The sequence below is a fragment of the Erythrolamprus reginae genome, chromosome 6 (genome assembly GCF_031021105.1).
Source record: "Erythrolamprus reginae isolate rEryReg1 chromosome 6, rEryReg1.hap1, whole genome shotgun sequence".
NCBI lineage: Eukaryota > Metazoa > Chordata > Lepidosauria > Squamata > Dipsadidae > Erythrolamprus > Erythrolamprus reginae.
The window spans coordinates 6,088,229-6,105,753 of NC_091955.1; the positions used below are offsets into that span (position 1 = coordinate 6,088,229).

At 44.8% G+C, this 17,525-nt stretch overlaps 2 protein-coding genes across 3 annotated transcripts in view; one reads left to right on the top strand and one right to left on the bottom strand.

The window, feature by feature from the left end:
* The window catches only part of COG5 (component of oligomeric golgi complex 5), a 138,936-nt gene extending 132,292 nt beyond the window's left edge, over positions 1-6,644 (top strand). Inside the window, exons 20-23 of one of the 2 annotated variants that reach the window (XM_070755153.1) lie at positions 872-998; positions 1,340-1,419; positions 4,049-4,653; positions 5,302-6,644. In XM_070755153.1, the coding sequence (XP_070611254.1) occupies positions 872-998; positions 1,340-1,419; positions 4,049-4,163 (322 nt within the window). In that variant the 3' untranslated portion in view covers positions 4,164-4,653; positions 5,302-6,644. The remainder of the gene's footprint in view (positions 1-871; positions 999-1,339; positions 1,420-4,048; positions 4,654-5,301) is intronic. The other variant, XM_070755154.1, reaches the window with a different exon arrangement.
* Positions 5,780-17,525, bottom strand: part of HBP1 (HMG-box transcription factor 1) — a 29,009-nt gene continuing 17,263 nt past the window's right edge. The window contains exons 5-11 of the mRNA XM_070755156.1: positions 16,969-17,080; positions 16,745-16,857; positions 15,214-15,370; positions 14,746-14,890; positions 11,760-12,056; positions 9,016-9,157; positions 5,780-6,978 (exon numbers count right to left, since the gene is read on the bottom strand). Of these exons, the coding sequence (XP_070611257.1) occupies positions 6,967-6,978; positions 9,016-9,157; positions 11,760-12,056; positions 14,746-14,890; positions 15,214-15,370; positions 16,745-16,857; positions 16,969-17,080 (978 nt within the window). The 3' untranslated portion in view covers positions 5,780-6,966. The remainder of the gene's footprint in view (positions 6,979-9,015; positions 9,158-11,759; positions 12,057-14,745; positions 14,891-15,213; positions 15,371-16,744; positions 16,858-16,968; positions 17,081-17,525) is intronic.

Below are 17,525 nucleotides of genomic sequence, written 5' to 3' on the forward strand. Positions count from 1 at the left end.
GCGACTTTGCATCCTAATATTTACTGTGCATGATCTCGCAACGCTTGCGTGCAACTGTTGCCATTTATTCTGTGCAAAAGAGAATAAAAGGTTTATTTGTTTGAAAAACCAAAGCCTTGAGATTTGTGGATTTGCATCAGCTACCCTGTTTCCCCGATAGTAATACACCCCCGATTGTAAGACGTATCGGGGGTTTCAGGGGGGTCGGCTAATATAAGCCGTACCCCGAAAGTAAGACATATGTCTTACTTTCGGGGAAACACGGAGGTATTGCCGCCTCCCTCTCATCTAGCTGCGCGCCACCTCCTGCCCACGTCCGCACCGTCCCCCCTCTCCATACGTCGCCGCGTCTGCCACCTCCCTCTGATCTTAATGAGCGCCGCCTTCTGCCCACTTCCGCGCCGCCCCCCTCTCCATACGTCACCGCGCCGTCCCCCTCTCCATACGTCACCTCACCGTCCCCTGCACTTGTCACTGCCGCCTTCTGCTTAAAATACGGTAATGCACACAGTATTAATCATACATCAGTAAAACATACACACTGGCATACTGGGGTATCATCTGCTGTTTTGTGGTGAATACAATACTGTTCAGGTTGTTAATAAATGTTAATTTTATGGTTAAAACAAAAAAATTGACAATTTTTTTCCCAATACAGTATAAGACATACCCCGAAAGTAAGACATAGTGGGGCTTTTGGGGATAAAAAGAAACACGGTAGACCAGAACAGAGGTCTTCTAGAACGGGCCCTCCGCGGTCTAGCTCTGTGGTAACACCCGCACCCACCTTGATCAGCCTTCTGCTACTCAGTTGTCCCAAAGTCCTCGTGTTCCGGACTCTTCACCCTCCTGCTTCCTCCTCCCCCTACAGACCAATGCTCTTCCAGACCAGCGAGCACATCTCCAACAGCCCAGCGGTGGGAGACATCATCCCATACAGCACCATCATCCAGTTCTTATTCACAAGGGGCCCACCTGAATTGAAATCCCCTTTCCAGGTAACGAGGCAACCTTTAAACCTTTTCTACAAAATGTCTGACTGTGGAGAAGCGAGGCATTTGTGAGGTGAATTTTGCGCTCATTTTATGACCTCTTGAGCCGTTGTTTGAGTGAATCCGTAAGTTTGTTCATTTAGTGACACCGGATTTACGCTTATTGTTTAGTATAGAAGTAGGCAAAGTTGGCTCTTCTATGACTTGTGGACTTCAACTCCCAGAATTCCTGAGCTAATCAAGTCATAGAAGAGCCAACTTTGCCTACCCCTGGTTTAGTATAAACATTTGATGGTCATATCTATCCCTTATTTGTTATTTATTATTATTTTATTTATTAATTATAGCGAGCAGACTGGACCATCGCCCGCTACTCACGGTGGCTCGATGACCATCCATCAGAGAAAGAACGGCTCACTTTAATACGGTCAGATTATTATTATTTGCTTAATCTATATATATATATACAGTATATATAAGTCAAATACCACTCACGCATCATCATGAAATCTCCATAACTGTAAAGCCTACAAACCTGAAATTTGTGACATATGTTCTTCTTGGCTTCTAGGTGCTTGCTAAGAAAGGATTTTTCAAAATGACCATGGGATCATTAATTATTCCGTATATTATTATTAATAATAAGCTCAGATGCTAAGGAGTTAAGACGTTCTACTCCCCCTCCCCACCTGAAAAGGACTCTGTTCCAACTGCCAGTGGGCAGGGCCAGCACATGACTCATCCAGCCTGTGGACTGGGAAGAAAATTAATTATAACTTCCTGGGAAGTTATAAACGGAATGGTTCTCATTCCATTGTCCATTCCCAAAGTCAGCAAAATTTAACAACCATGTTTCCTAACCCAACTGCAACAATTTACTTAACAACTAGGACAGGAGAGGTTGTAAAATGGGACAAAAACTCACAAGTGTCTCCCTTAGAAACATGAATGGGCTCAATTGCCTGCACTCACACACACACTGAACGAGAGAGAATGCCAGAGTTTGATGAGAAAATCGATCATTTATACCTAAATAATACACTTTTAGTATGTCTCGGTACGAAACCTTCAACATACATTAAGCAGAGTTGTTGTGGTGTAAGTAATGTGGGTTAGTCAGGCAATGACTCAGACTTAGTATCAATGTATATACAACAATATTATTTACAAATATCAAGAATTAACAATACTTTAATAGTTTACAAACCACACACACAGCAAGAATACAGCTCACGGCAAATATATCTCTAACAAAGTAACTTCCCCCCAAAGGGAACGGTGTTGGCGCCCTCTTTTGGCTAACCAGTAATATTTCCTTAAAGGTATAGTCTTTCCTTTTTACAAACTAACATTGTTATTTACTGCAGTGTTTCCCAACCTTTTTTGAGCCGCGGCACATTATTCATATTTTCAAAATCCCGAGGAACACTGAAAGGGGGGGGGGCGGGGCGGGGGGGGGGCCTAAAGAAAAGTTTGGACAAAAAAACCCTCTCTCTTCCTCCCTTTCGCTCTATTTCTCCCTCTTTCTCTTTTCCTTCCTTCCCTTCTTTCTCTCTCTCCATCCCTCTTTCTTTCTTTCTCTCTTTTTTGCTCTCTTTCTCTCTCCCTCCTTCCCTTCCTCTATGTCTTTCTCTCTCCTTTGCTCTCTCTCTCTCTGTCTCTCTTGCTATCCCTTTCTTGCTTTTCTCTCTCTCTTGCTCTCTCTCTCTCTTTCACTGTCTTGCTATATGTCTCTTTCTTTCTCTTTGCCTCTCTTACTATCTCTTTCTTTCTCTTTCTCTCTTTCTCTCTTGCTATGTCTCTTTCTTTCTCTTTCTCTCTCTCTCTGTGTCTTGCTATATGTCTCTTTCTTTCTCTTTGCCTCTCTTACTATCTCTCTTTCTTTCTCTTTCTCTCTCTCTGTCTCTCTTGCTATGTCTCTCTTTCTTTCTCTTTCTCTCTCTCTCTGTGCCTCTCTTGCTAAGTCTCTCTTTTTCTCTTGCTATGTCTCTCTTTCTTTTTCTCTCTCTCTGCCTCTCTTGCTATGTCTCTTTCTCTGCCTCTCTTTCTTGCTCTGTCTCTCTCTCTCTGCCTCTCTTGCTATGTCTCTCTTTCTCTCTCTCTCTTTCTCTGCCTCTCTTTCTTGCTCTGTCTCTTTCTCTGCCTCTCTTTCTTGCTCTGTCTCTCTCTCTCTGCCTCTCTTGCTATGTCTCTCTTTTTCTCTCTCTCTTTCTCTGCCTCTCTTTCTTGCTCTGTCTCTTTCTCTGCCTCTCTTGCTATGTCTCTTTCTTTCTTTCTCTCTCTCTCAGCTGACTGCAAGCGGGAGCCCTGACGGCGGCAGCTGGACGTGCTGCTGGACACCGTATATGCCAGGCCCGCAGCGCCAGCATGTACGACGTCTAGCAGCACGTCCAACCGCCACCGTCAGGGCTCTCGTTTGCAGTCAGCTGAGAGAGAGAGAGAGAGCGATCCCTCTCGCCGCCGCCATCTCCCCACGACTGCCTGCGGCCACTGCGGCCGCCCCCGCCCCCCGCTCCCATCGCCAGTGCCCTCCCGCCGGGCCACAAAGGAAACTTGCCGTCGACGCAGGAGAAGCTCCAGCTGGGCGGGGCGCTGCCGGTACTTCCTCTTGGGGCTCCCGCTCGCAGCTGTCAACCGGCTCCTGCTCGATGCCGCGGTTTTCGGCGCTCTCCTGCTGGGTCCCAAAGAAGGAAGGCGGGGAAAAGGCGCGAAGAATAAAGCTCTCCTTCTTCCTGCCTTCCTTCTTTGGCGCCCAGCAGGAGAGCGCCGAAAACCGCGGCATCGAGCAGGAGCCGGGGGACAGCTGCGAGCGGGAGCCCCAGGACGGAAGTACCGGCAGCGCCCCGCCCAGCCGGAGCTTAGCGGCACACCTGGCCATGTCTCGCGGCACACCGGTGTGCCGCGGCACACCGGTTGGGAAACGCTGATTTACTGTATGGCAACATCCAAGTAGGTTACGTACTAACAGACACAATCTCTTTGGAAGCTACAGTATTGTTAGTTTTATAATAATGGGGGGGGAAAGTTTAATTCCAGTATATTTTGTCTTTAAGCAGAGGTGCCCTGGAAGCTTATGTTCAATCTGTAAGAAGCAGAGAAGGCAAAGAATTTGCCCCGGTTTATCCCATAATGGTGCAGCTACTGCAGAAGGCACTGACTCCTCTTCAGTAAAATGGTTTTTCTGCAAAATGTTGGAAGGCCCCGATCAGCATGTACGGTATACTTCCGAGTTCCTACGAGTAGCATCTCTCTCAAACTTCCTTAACAATCCACAGCCTCTTTTGACTTTCGTCCTCGAATGCGTTCTGCATCTCTCAGCTTTTTTTCCAAATGGTATTTTTATATTTTATTGTTTTAATTGAAAATCAAATGTTCCTAATCGGAAAGGTTTTATTTCTGCGTTGGTAAAACAAGCTAATCCTAAATTGACAAGAAAAGAAACGTATGTTTGGATTTAATTTTCTTTTTAGCAGCTGTTCAGGTTTATCACACACAGTGTGTGTGTGTGTGTGTATGTGTATATATATGTATACACACACACATATATGACGGTCTTGGTATATTCGGGTTTCTTCCCGTGTAGGATTTGGAAATTTCTGGCGACGTTTCGACGAGGTCCCATTCGTCATCTTCAGGCTGGTGTTTCTGTCCTTGTTCTAGGGCGAACACAGCGAGACCTGAGCTGCCTTCCTTCTATAAATATTGGTGGCTGGGTGTGGTTTGATGGCTCAGCAATTGCCTGCTGTGTAGAAACTTCCTTGTGAGTCAGTGGGGTAACATCTGGGGTCGTTGATGTAGCTGAGGTATGCTGATTAGTTAATGGTTGTGGATTAGGCGTGATATCCTGAGTAGTTGGAGCTTGCAGGCTACTTGGTTGTTTTGCAATGTGTGTTCTGAGTCTGGTTTCAGTTTCTGTGGCTGGGATGCGTTTGAGGGCTGGTTTCCAGATGTCTGGTAGGTGGGAGGTATCATCCCGCTTGTTCATAGAAAAACATCCCCAAAATATGAACAAGCGGGATATCTCCCGCCTACCAGACATCTGGAAACCAGCCCTCAAACGCATCCCAACCACAGAAACTGAAACCAGACTCAGAACACACATTGCAAAACAACCAAGTAGCCTGCAAGCTTCAACTACTCAGGATATCACGCCTAATCCACAACCATTAACTAATCAGCATACCTCAGTTACATCAACGACCCCAGGTGTTACCCCACTGACTCACCAGGAAGTATCTACACAGCAGGCAATTGCTGAGCCATCAAACCACACCCAGCCACCAGTATTTATAGAAGGAAGGCAGCTCAGGTCTCGCTATGTTCGCCCTAGAACAAGGACAGAAACACCAGCCTGAAGATGACGAGTGAGACCTCGTCGAAACGTCGCCAGAAATTTCCAAATCCTACACAGGAAGAAACCCGAATATACCAAGACCGTCATACCTGTACCCGTGAAAATCTACGAAAACAAACACACATATATGTATATATAAACATAAGTATGTGTGTGTACATAAATATACATTACATATACATATACGTGTGTGTGTTTCCTATGGCTAGCTGATGAGAGGAAACAACCTCAAAATAGATCTATACTATACTAGTGATAGTATATAACCTCGAAATAGATCTATACTAGTCTCCATTTTAAATTCATATATATATATATAAATTACATACACACACACACACTTTGTTGACACAAAATATTTCAGATTACATCGGTGTAATGTTTTATGTACAATGTTTTAATTGGAAATGCAATTAAAATATTTCTACCACTCTTTGTTTTCAAGCATTCCTTTAATCAGTAATATCAATTCACAAGACTGCATTGTGATACTTCATATACTTTATATAGAGAAAATATACAATAATAATTTTTTACAATTTATTTTGAAATAATACAAGAATACAGTGTGCAAAATCATAGGAGCAACATGTAGAGGACGTACATATCAGGTGCTGAAATTTCTGGTGATTTCTTGACAAGAAACACACTATTTAGTAATATTAAAAGCTATGTCGTAAATGTTCACAGCAAAAGTAGCCATTAATCGAATATATATCTGCTCTATTTTTTTTTTAGATAGATGGAGAGGAGGGGGAAAAAAGTAAAGTGCAAATATTGCACCGAAAATAAGTGCAAGGTTTGTCCCCATCATAAATGATGTCTTATGGCAAAATATTTTTAAAATACGCAGCATAGGAGGAAAAAAAATAACATTAAATGAAAATATTATGAAAGCACCATTCCTCTCGAACAATGCAAATCTTTTCCAATGCAGCTCAGGCTTCTCACCAGCCTTTAATTTTACTAGAGAAGGTAACACACCCAAAATGTAAATTATAAATGCGACACCTTCCCCTATAGACGACGATTTGCTACATATTATAGCGTCCGTTATATACTATTCTCTCTGCCGCGTGTTCTGATATTTTTGTTGGCACCGGGCAAACTAGAAGGTTCGTTAAATTATACGTCAGAAAATTCCAGCTTGCAAAATTGGTAGTTTAATTACATAAGTTTGTGCAATACGTATTAATCAGCGATAAGAGTTGTTCTATAAACAAGATGTTACATGTTTTAAACTTTCCCCCCTTTCTGTGCATTTGTTTTTTCCTTAGAAAATAAAACTTTTTTTATACAAAGCTCCTCTCTCCTTCCTACTATTCCTTAGCACCACAGGATATCCGTGTTCAAGCCTATGACACCTGATAGACATGTAATGTTTGGAAAAGGGGGAAAAAATATAAGGCAATTTGGTTTTTTTGATTTTCTCCCTTTTTTTCTTTTAAAGGTCGATACTTTTAAGCTTGCTTAATGCTCTACTTTGTAATAAGCAAAACCTCGTTCCTAAGTGACTCCGATGATGCCAGTGTATTATGGTCACACCGCCACAACTAATCACGAAACCCTGATCGCGTCTTCTTCCCGTCACCGTGGATTGATTAGAATCCGGTCTTGATGCTACTGAGACCCCTAAGAAGGAAGAGAGAGGGGAAAACACCCATTAAAGACCGGGGGTTATTTTGTCCCTGGAAATAGGAATGAATAACTCTATTTATTAAATTTATATGCCGCCCTTCTCCGAAGACTTGGGGCGGCTCACAACATATAAAAGCAGTATACAGCATTTCCTTGATTTTCGCGAGGGATGTGTTCCGAGACCGCCCACGAAAGTCGAATTTCCGCGAAGTAGAGATGCGGAAGTAAATACACTATTTTTGGCTATGAACAGTATCCCAAGCCTTCCCTTAACACTTTAAACCCCTAAATTGCAATTTCCCATTCCCTTAGCAACCATTTAGATTATTACTCACCATATTTATTTATTAAAGTTTATTTTAAGAAATATTTATTAAAGGCAGACGAAAGTTTGACGATGACATATGACGTCATCGGGCGGGGAAAACCGTGGTACAGGGAAAAAACCCCGTGAAGTATTTTTTAATTAATATATTTGAAAAACCGTGGTATAGACTTATCGCGAAGTTCGAACCCGCGAAAATCGAGGGAACACTGTACATCGAGATAATAATTAAAGTTAAAATTAAGAATTACATTTAAAAAGAAACCAAAAATTCCTATTAACATGCAAACATCCCATTCAACAAACTTACTATATATTCATTGGCCAGCAGGTAGAATCTAATGACCCCAAGCTTGGTGGCATAAGTGGGTCTTTAAACTCTTACGGAAGGCAGAGAGGGTGGGGGCAGTACAAATCTGATTCCAGAGAGCAGGGGCCGCCACAGAGAAGGCTCTTCTCCTAGGTCCGGCCAAGCGACATTGTCTAGTTGACGGGACCCAGAGAAGGCCGACTGTGGGACCTGACCGGCCGCTGGGATTCATGCGGAAGGAGGCGGTCCTGTAAGTAATCTGGTCCCATGCCATGTAGGGCGTTATAGGTCATAACCAACACTTTGAATTGAGTCTGGAAACCAATCGGCAGCCAGTGCAGACCGCAAAGTGTTGGAGAGGTGTGAGCTTGTTCTGGGTTCAATTTTCAGAGAGCCAGAACATGAATCGGACTTTAAAGAATATGCTGCAGTTTGGGCTCTAGCATAGAAAGAGTTAAGTGGGGGTCCACGAATGCGTCACGGGCAGGCCACGCCCACCTCAGCTCCACGAATGGAGAAAACGTCACAAAACGACATCTGACAGCATCGTGACGTAGAGAGTTTGACACCCGTGCTCTAGTAAATTACAGATAGTCCTCGACTTCCGACCACAGTTGAGCCCATAATTTTATTGCTAGGCGAGAGTTGTTAAGTGATTTTTCCCCCCTTTCCCTTTCAGTTGTTAAGTGAATCACAGCAGCGATTAAGTTAGTTCCGTCACTCTGGTTTCCCCTGTTGAGTTTGCCTTTGCGAAGTTAGTAACTGTTAAGTAAGTGAATCTGTTGTGCCCAGGGACTTTGGTCCACGGAGGGTGTGTGTGTGTGGAGTCAGGGACCCCTGTTCAGTTTTTTTTAAAAAAAATTATTTATTCATTCATTCATTCATTCATTCATTCAATTAGATTTGTATGCCGCCCCTCTCCATAGATTCGGGACAGCTAACAACAGTAGTAAACAGCATATAACAAATCTAATGTTTAAAATAATTTAAAAACCCTTATTTAAAACCAAACATACACACAAACATACCATACATAAATTGTATAGGCCCGGGGGGGGGGGGGAATGTCTCAGTTCCCCCATGCCTGATGACAGAGGTGGGTTTTAAGGAGCTTACGAAAGGCAAGGAGGGTGGGGGCAATTCTGATCTCCGGGGGGAGCTGGTTCCAGAGGGCCGGGGCCGCCACAGAGAAGGCTTTTCCCCTGGGTCCCGCCAGACGACATTGTTTAGTTGACGGGACCTGAAGAAGGCCCACTCTGTGGGACCTGACCGGTTGCTGGGATTGGTGCGGCAGAAGGCAGACCCGGATGTATTCTGGTCCGATGCCATGAAGGACAGTAATATCCATAAGGACCAAGACTTCTAGGAAATGGGCAAGAGTGTGAAACCCACGTACTGAATTTGTCCGTTTCCGTTTCCAGCAGTCGGGATTCAAGCGTTTTTGTTCTTCAGCCAAGGCCTTGGCCTCTAACGTGTACATCCGCCTTTCCTCGTTTTTCATTTTCTTCCACCTGTCGCCCAGTATCACACTTATGGCTCTGCAGAAGAAAGAGAGAGAGGAGGGGAAGGAGGAGAAGAGTCAAGTCAAGGCGGCAGGAGATGGTTAATTTCCTTATTTCCTTCGCGGGTGGGTGTGTTGGCGTACTAAAATATTATTATTATTATTATTATTATTATTATTATTATTATTATTATTATGTCAGTGCAACACAGCAAATGAGATCACCATTTGCTGTGTTGCACTGACATATTATTATTATTATTATTATTATTATTATTATTATTATTATTATTATGATTATGATTTGTATGCCGCTCGTCTCCGCAGACTCGGGCCGCTCACAATAACAATAAAACAATGTACAACAAATCTAATAATTTAAAAATCACTAAAAAACCCATACAGTATTTAAAAAGAAACATACACACAAACATACCATGCATAAACTGTATAGGCCCAGGGGAGATGTCTCAGTTCCCCCATGCTTGATGACAGATGTGGATTTTAAGGAGTTCACGAAAGGCAAGGAGGGTGGGGGCAGTTCTAATCTCAGGGGGGAGCTGGTTCCAGAGGGTCGGGGCCGCCACAGAGAAGGCTCTTCCCCTGGGACCCGCCAAACAACATTGTTTAGTCGACGGGACCCGGAGAAGGCCAACTCTGTGGGACCTAACTGGTCGCTGGGATTCGTGTGGCAGAAGGCGGTCCCGGAGATATTCTGGCCCGGTGCCATGAAGGGCTTTATAGGTCATAACCAACACTTTGAATTGTGACCGGAAATTGATCGGCAACCAATGCAGACTGCGGAGTGTTGGTGTAACATGGGCGTATTTAGGAAAGCCCATGATTGCTCTCGCAGCTGCATTCTGCACGATCTGAAGTTTCCGAACACTTTTCAAAGGTGGCCCCATGTAGAGAGCGTTACAGTAGTCGAGCCTCGAGGTGATGAGGGCATGAGTGACTGTGAGCAGTGACTCCCGGTCCAGATAGATCCAGGAAAGACACTTATTTGTATCCTAAGAACATTTCTTTAACTACTCCATAATACCCTTACTGCTGTGATGGTGAATCCAAGGCACGCATGCCAGAGGTAGCACACAGAGCCCTCTCGGTGGCACGCACATTGTCGCCAGCTTCTCGTTTCTGGCCGTCTGGTCTTCACGGGTACCGGAGCATCGGGAGACGGCCAAAACTGGCATTTTCCAGGCCCCAAAAAAGGCCTGAAAACAAACAGGCATGTGCTCACCGGCCAGCTGGTCTTGAGGTTTCCAGTGCTCATGAAGACCAGTTGGCCAGCGCCTGCCAGAAACCCAAGACCAGCTGACCAGAGCGTGCATGCACTCTGGCCAGCTGCCCTTTGGGTTTCTGTAGCTCTGGTGGATGCAGGGCGCGTATATACGCGCATTCGGGTTTGGGCACTCGGTGCCAAAAAGGTTTGCGGTCACCTCTTTACTGTAAGCAATAGTTGCAAAACTCTCTTAAAAAACTAAACGAGGAGAGAAGCAACTTAGAACTAAGGAGAAATTTCCTGACAGTCAGAACGGTTGATCAGTGGAACAGCCTGCCACCAGAAGTTGTGAATGCCCTTTCATGAGGGAAAAATGCATCTTGTACTCTGAAAAATACAGCAATCTAGAATCTACCCCTGGCTCCTAGCACCACTAAAATATTTGGAACCATTAAATGATGAATCCCAATCTAAGCATGTAAGCTTTGTGCAAACGGAAGTACCTAAGTGGTTTCATCACACTCACTAGGTTGTTTTCTTTTCCAACTCACTGCATTGCAAACTGAACGTATGCATTTTGCAGCCTAAAGTATGTTTTTTAGTTGAAAACCCTGTTGTGGTTAGCTCTGGCCCTGCTCCTGCCCCCAGGACTGTGGATGTGGGGGAGACATCCACATGCTGCAGGCCTATTTTGCCCCCGGTGGAATCTGCTGATGAAGGCTCCTCTGACCAAGAAGACATGAGTGACAGGGAGGAGGAGAGTGTGGCAGATAGCTCAGAAGGAGTTCAATTATCTAGCTCTTCCTTGGATTCAGAACAAGAGTTAATGATACAGCCACGCATGCGGAGAGCGATGCATAGGTAGCAACAACTGAGAGATTACTATAAAAGAAAATGAGGCCACCTGTGGTTGGGTGGGGCTGTGGTCATTAGTGAGGTTGCTATAAAGAGCAGCCTGTGGGTTTGGCCATTGTGGAGGATTATCTGATCGTTGTGTTTCATGACTGATTTACTGACTTTGACCTTTTGTGTGCTGATTTTTCCCCGCTTTGAAACTAAACCAGAGCAAAGTGTGTTTCACTTTGTGAAAGAAGGACTGTGAATTGCCTCACAGCTGCAAGCTAAGTATCACAGGACTGATAAGGGACTTGTACCAATTACCAGTTTGTTTGGAGACGAGTGCTCTTCGCTATACCAAAAGAGGGCTTGGTTTAAGTGAATTTTCATTATAAAGAACATTGTTTTGAATTTTCATACGTGTGTGTGTCTGAAATTTGTACCTGTGCATTTTTGGGAGGATTCTACCAGAGAGCCCGACAGAACAAAATCCAAAGAGAAGAAACATTTGTTTCATCAACAGCAGGTCAGAGGTGGACATACATCGTACATAAATCAGAACTCAGAGGCTCTTTACCTGTTATCTTTTCCTGGGTACATCTGAGTATATTCTACTCGGTATCTTTTGGCAAAAAGCATGAAGGCATTCATTGGTCTTTTGCATTTGTTGGGAGAAGTGGCACTAACAGTACTTGCAGTCCCTGAGTGGTGGTGTTTGCCGGATTTGCCGTACATAGAGGATTGGGCAGACCCACAATCGGATCTTTCAAAGTCTTGGCTCCCGGAACCCCCGCAGGAGAGAGAAGCCCGCCGTTGACGCGCCATGCTGCTTAACACGTAGACTGCGGAGGAGTCCATGGGCGTAAAGTCGTAACTGAAAAGAAAGGTCGCTTTAGAAACAAATTCTGGGCTTGCCCTCAAATACACTGCTCAGAAATAATAATAATAAAGGGAAAGGCTCAAAAAACACATCCTAGATCTGAATGGATGAAATATTCTCATTGAATACACTTTGTTCTGTACAAAGTTGAATGTGCACAACAGCAGGTGAAATTGACTGTCAATCAATGTTGCTTCCTATGTGGACAGTTTGATTTCACAGAAGTTTGATGTTATATTGTGTTTTTCAAGTGTTCCCTTTCTTTTTTGAGCAACACTGATTGACGATCAATTTTTCAATTCAATTCAATTTATTAGATTTGTATGCCGCCCCTCTCCGAAGACTCGGGGCGGCTCACAACAATGGTAAAAACAATATTATAGTGGCACAAATCTAATATTAAAAGAAATAACTAAAACCCTATCATATTAAAACCCATACCAAACATAAATTATAAGGAGCCTGGGGAAAAGATGTCTCAAATCCCCCATGCCTGGCGGTATAGGTGGGTCTTGAGTAGTTTACGAAAGACAAGGAGGGTAGGAGCAGTTCTAATCTCCGGGGGGCAGTTGATTCCAGAGGGCCGGGGCCGCCACAGAGAAGGCTCTTCCCCTGGGGCCCACCAGATGACATTGTTTAGTCGACGGGACCCGGAGAAGGCCAACTCTGGGACCTTATCGGTCACTGGGATTCGTGCGGTAGCAGGCGGTTCCGGAGGTAAATCAATTTCACCTGCTGTTGTGCAAATTCAAGTTTGTACAGAAGAAAGTATTCAATGAGAATATTTCATCCATTCAGATCTAGGATGTGTTCTTGGAGTATTCCCTTTATTTCTTTTGAGCAGTGTATATAAACTGAGTCCATTGATGATGTCACCCAGCTGGGTAATGAAATGTCTAAAAGAAAACCACCAAGCTGAGAGAGCATCAAGGTTCCCATACATAACAATATCGATTCACTACTCATGCAAGTCTTTTCAGTGAAGGATTAGCCCACTTTTGTTACCGTGAAAATCAGCATCATAAAAAAAATGCAAATGACTTTATTGTCTGATTAAATAAGCTTAAATTTTATCCTATTCTTCTTTCAGGACTATAGCCGAAGAACTAAATAACATTTGCTGGAATTGTTTTAAACAAAGGCTTCCAACTTAGAGAATCTGTTTACACAGGCTAGAATTGGTAGCCTTCCACCCTCTAGTGGAAGATACGTAAAGCTAGCATTTTCAATTAAATAAAATGTATGTCCAGAAATAGCATTAAAAATGTTATTACTTTAAAACATCAGCTTTCAAAAGAGCATGCGCTTTAACTGAGATAGCCGAATTTTAGGGATGTGGGAATTATGATCCAATTTGTTTGCTTTTACTCAAAGTTTAAAAACACCTCTCATATGCCAAAAGCAGAATTTCACATAGAGTGGTACCTCTACTTACGAACTTAATTTGTTCTGTGAACAGGTTCTTAAATAGAAAAGTTTGTAAGAAGAAGTAATTTTTCCCATAGGAATCAATGTAAAAGCAAATAATGTGTGTGATTGGGGAAACCACAGGGAGGGTGGAGACCCTGTTTCCTCCCAGGAGATTCCTAGGGAGGCCCCACAGAGGCTTCTCCCCTGCCTTTTCCAGCCCTGTTTCCTCCTAGGGAGGCCCCACAGAGGATTCTCCCCGCCTATTCCAGCCCTGTTTCCTCCCAGGAGATTCCTAGGGAGGCCCCACAGAGGCTTCTCCCTGCCTTTTCCAGCTCTGTTTCCTCCCAGAAGATTTCTAGAGAGGCCCCACAGAGGCTTCTCCCCACCTTTTCAGGCTCTGTTTCCTCCCAGGAGATTCCTAGAGAGGCCCCACAGAGGCTTCTCCCCAACTTTTCCAGCCCTGTTTCCTCCCAGGAGATTCCTAGAGAGGCCCCACAGAGGCTTCCCCCCACCTTTTCCAGCCCTGTTTCCTCCCAGGAGATTCCTAGAGAGGCCCCACGGAGGCTTCTCCCCTGCCTTTTCCAGCCCTGTTTCCTCCCAGGAGATTCCTAGAGAGGCCCCACAGAGGCTTCTCCCCGCCTTTTCCAGCCCTGTTTCCTCCCAGGAGATTCCTAGGGAGGCCCCACAGAGGCTTCTCCCTGCCTTTTCCAGCTCTGTTTCCTCCCAGAAGATTTCTAGAGAGGCCCCACAGAGGCTTCTCCCCACCTTTTCAGGCTCTGTTTCCTCCCAGGAGATTCCTAGAGAGGCCCCACAGAGGCTTCTCCCCACCTTTTCCGGCACTGTTTCCTCCCAGGAGATTCCTAGAGAGGCCCCACAGAGGCTTCTCCCCACCTTTTCCAGCCCTGTTTCCTCCCAGGAGATTCCTAGAGAGGTCCCACGGAGGCTTCTCCCCATCTTTTCTGGTCCTGTTTCCTCCCAGGAGATTCCTAGAGAAGCCCCACAAAGGCTTCTCCCCACCTTTTCCGGCACTGTTTCCTCTCAGGAGATTCCTAGAGAGGCCCCGCCCAGGCTTCTCCCTGCCTTTTCCGGTTACAGTTTCGGAGGCTCAGGTTTGTAAGTGGAAAATGGTTCTTGAGAAGAGGCTAAAAAATCTTGAACACCCGGTTCTTATCTAGAAAAGTTCATAGGTACAGATACAGGCGTTTTTAGGTAACATATACCACTGTTTTTGAAAGAAAGGCCAGAATTATACAGCCTCTGCTTCAAGAATTACCTTTTGAATGTATCAAAAACACCAGAATCGTCAAAGTTTATGGCCTCAGGATGTCCACGAGGTAGACAAATGTCACCAAGGTGCATTTCACAACATGGAATACCATGCTGAACCACAGTCAAGCTTGGGTAAAAAGAAGACCAACCTGAACCAAAACAAAACAAAAAGAAACGATTAGATAGGCATAATCCAGATCCAGAAATCTGATCCAGGGTCACGTGATCTCCTTTGCAACCTTCTGATGGGCGAAATCCAAACTAGATCCACTTAACATTCGTGTTGCTAACCTAAAGAGCTGCAGTGATTCACTTCACAGCCTGGCAAGAAAAGTCGCCAAATGGGGCCTAACTCACTTAACAAACCTTTCACTTAGCAACAGAAATGTTAAGATCGGCGACCGGTGCCAAGCCGAGGGCCACCCGTGTGTCCATTTTGTGAAAAAAAAAAAGAGAACCTTTTTTCCTTTACCTTTATTTTTAACATAGAAGGGGTGATCTAGTCTGCACTCGGCCGTGAGTAAATCCTCGGCTGCTGTGCCAGGATCAAAAGTCAACTTAAGCACTGACTCGCCAAACGAAACGCTCTCTCCGTGCGATATCAGTTTCAATCCGTCAGCGCCGTAGCCCTGCAGGGACACAACCGTTATCGGAGAGCCCTCGGAACCCAGCCCCCATCGCGGTCCCGCTAACGTCCGAGCCCCCTCCTTGTCTCAACGGAATTAAAGGTCTCAATCACGGCTGGTTTTCAAGGGAGTTGCATGGCTTGCTAGATCATCCACAAGGGGCAGGAGGAGCTGCTACAAACTGTGTTGAGTACATATGAATCAGCAGTTATGGGAAACGGGACTTTTGTGTGTGTCAAATACAGGCACGTGATTTACTGCCCATCTGCTGGTCCTGGGGAAATTGCAACACTCCGGGGCAAGGAAGCAAGCAGCCTTCTTCCTATCGTATCACCGTGTTGTTCTCGGATGCTGTCACTTCTCTGTTTATGGGAACTACTTCGTGGCATTTACTGGATTTGCATACATGTTTTCCCTTTGCATAAATGCTTCCCTGGTTGCAGAAATTGGGTTTGGCTAGACTAGAGAAAAGAAGGACCAGAGGTGACAGAATAGCAGCACTCTAGTACAGTGGTACCTCTACCTAAGAACACCTCTTCTCAAGAACCATTTTCCATTTACAAACCCGAGCCTCCAAAACTGAAACCGGAAATGGCGGGGAGAAGCCTCCGTGGTGCCTCTCTAGGCATCTCATGGGAGGAAACAGGGCCGGAAAAGGCAGGGAGAAGCTTCCATGGGGCCTCTCTAGGAATATCCTGGGGGGAAACAGCTGGAAAAGGCAGGGAGAAGCCTCCGTGGGACTTCTGTAGGAATCTTCTGGGAGGAAACAGGGCCGGAAAAGGCAGGGAGAAGCCTCCGTGGGGCCTCTCTAGGAATATCCTAGGAGGAAACGGCTGGAAAAGGCAGGGAGAAGCCTCCATGGGGCTTCTGTAGGAATCTTCTGGGAGGAAACAGGGACGGAAAAGGCAGGGAGAAGCCTCCATGGGGCCTCCCTAGGAATCTCCTAGGAGGAAACAGGGCCTCCACCCTGCTTGCAGTTTCTTCTTACAAACATTTCTACTTAAGAACCTGGTCATGGAACGAATTAAGTTCGTAATTAGAGGTACCACTATATTTGAAGGGCTGCCACAAAGAAGGAGGAGGGTCAACTTGTTTTCCAAAGCACCAGAAGGCAGGACAAGAACTAATGGATGGAAGCACTGATCAAGGAAACAAGCAACCTGGAACTAAGGAGAAATTTCCTAATGGTCAGGACAATTAACCAGGGGAATGGCTTGCCTCCAGAAGTTTTGGGTTCTCCATCGCTGGAGGATTTTTAAAAAAAGAGACCGGGCAGTCACTTGTCTGAAATAGGGTTGGTTGCCTGCTTTTCCGGGTCTATTCTGATTTCCCCCCCTTTTTTTAAAATTGCAGTAAGAGAAATACTCAAGAGCTTACTTTGTAAGCCTCCACCGAATCGTCCACTTCGTTTCTGTAGCCGGCCAGCTCAGCAAAATCCTCCACATCGATCCACTCTTGATCGCGTCCTTTGTGAAAGCACAAGCGGGTTCCTAATTTATTCGTTTTTTAGGGGAGGGGAGAAAGAAAAAGAATTCAATGCAACCGTAAAAGACGAACCTGAGTATCAAACCCAGTCATGTGGTGGGGAGTTTTATTTTTACCTTTAAGGAAACAATGCCAAACAGTTGGAGGCCAAGAGTGGCACCATCCCAGATCATCATCGTCTGACAATGATGACATACAGAAAATGCCAGACTCTGATTCACTGTTTGTCTGTTGGAACAAATAAAACCACAGTTTGCACGTATAGATTTCTGGATCTGCTCAGACAAAATTGTGGATTCATGTGACTCCCTTGAAACAGAAAACTTTCTGGACTTATTTTTTTACTTAACAATTTCCAAGCCTTTCGTGCGTATTCCTAAATGTTGTTACCTTCTAATTGTGCTCCAAGGTTGGGGTCTCCAACCTTGACAACTTTTAAGATTTGTGGACTTCAACTCCCAGAATTCCTCATCCCCAAGTCTTAGTTGCTTCTAAAGCCCTTGTGCACTCCTTACATAGGTACATAACATAGTACGTAACATAATAATTACTAATATCAACATATCTCCTTTGTTTTCTTTTTTCCTTGTTTTGTTGTTCTATTACTTTGGCTCTGTTTTGTTTAAATGCCCTTTTCATTTCTTTGTTTTGAGCTTATGGTTGTGAGCCACCT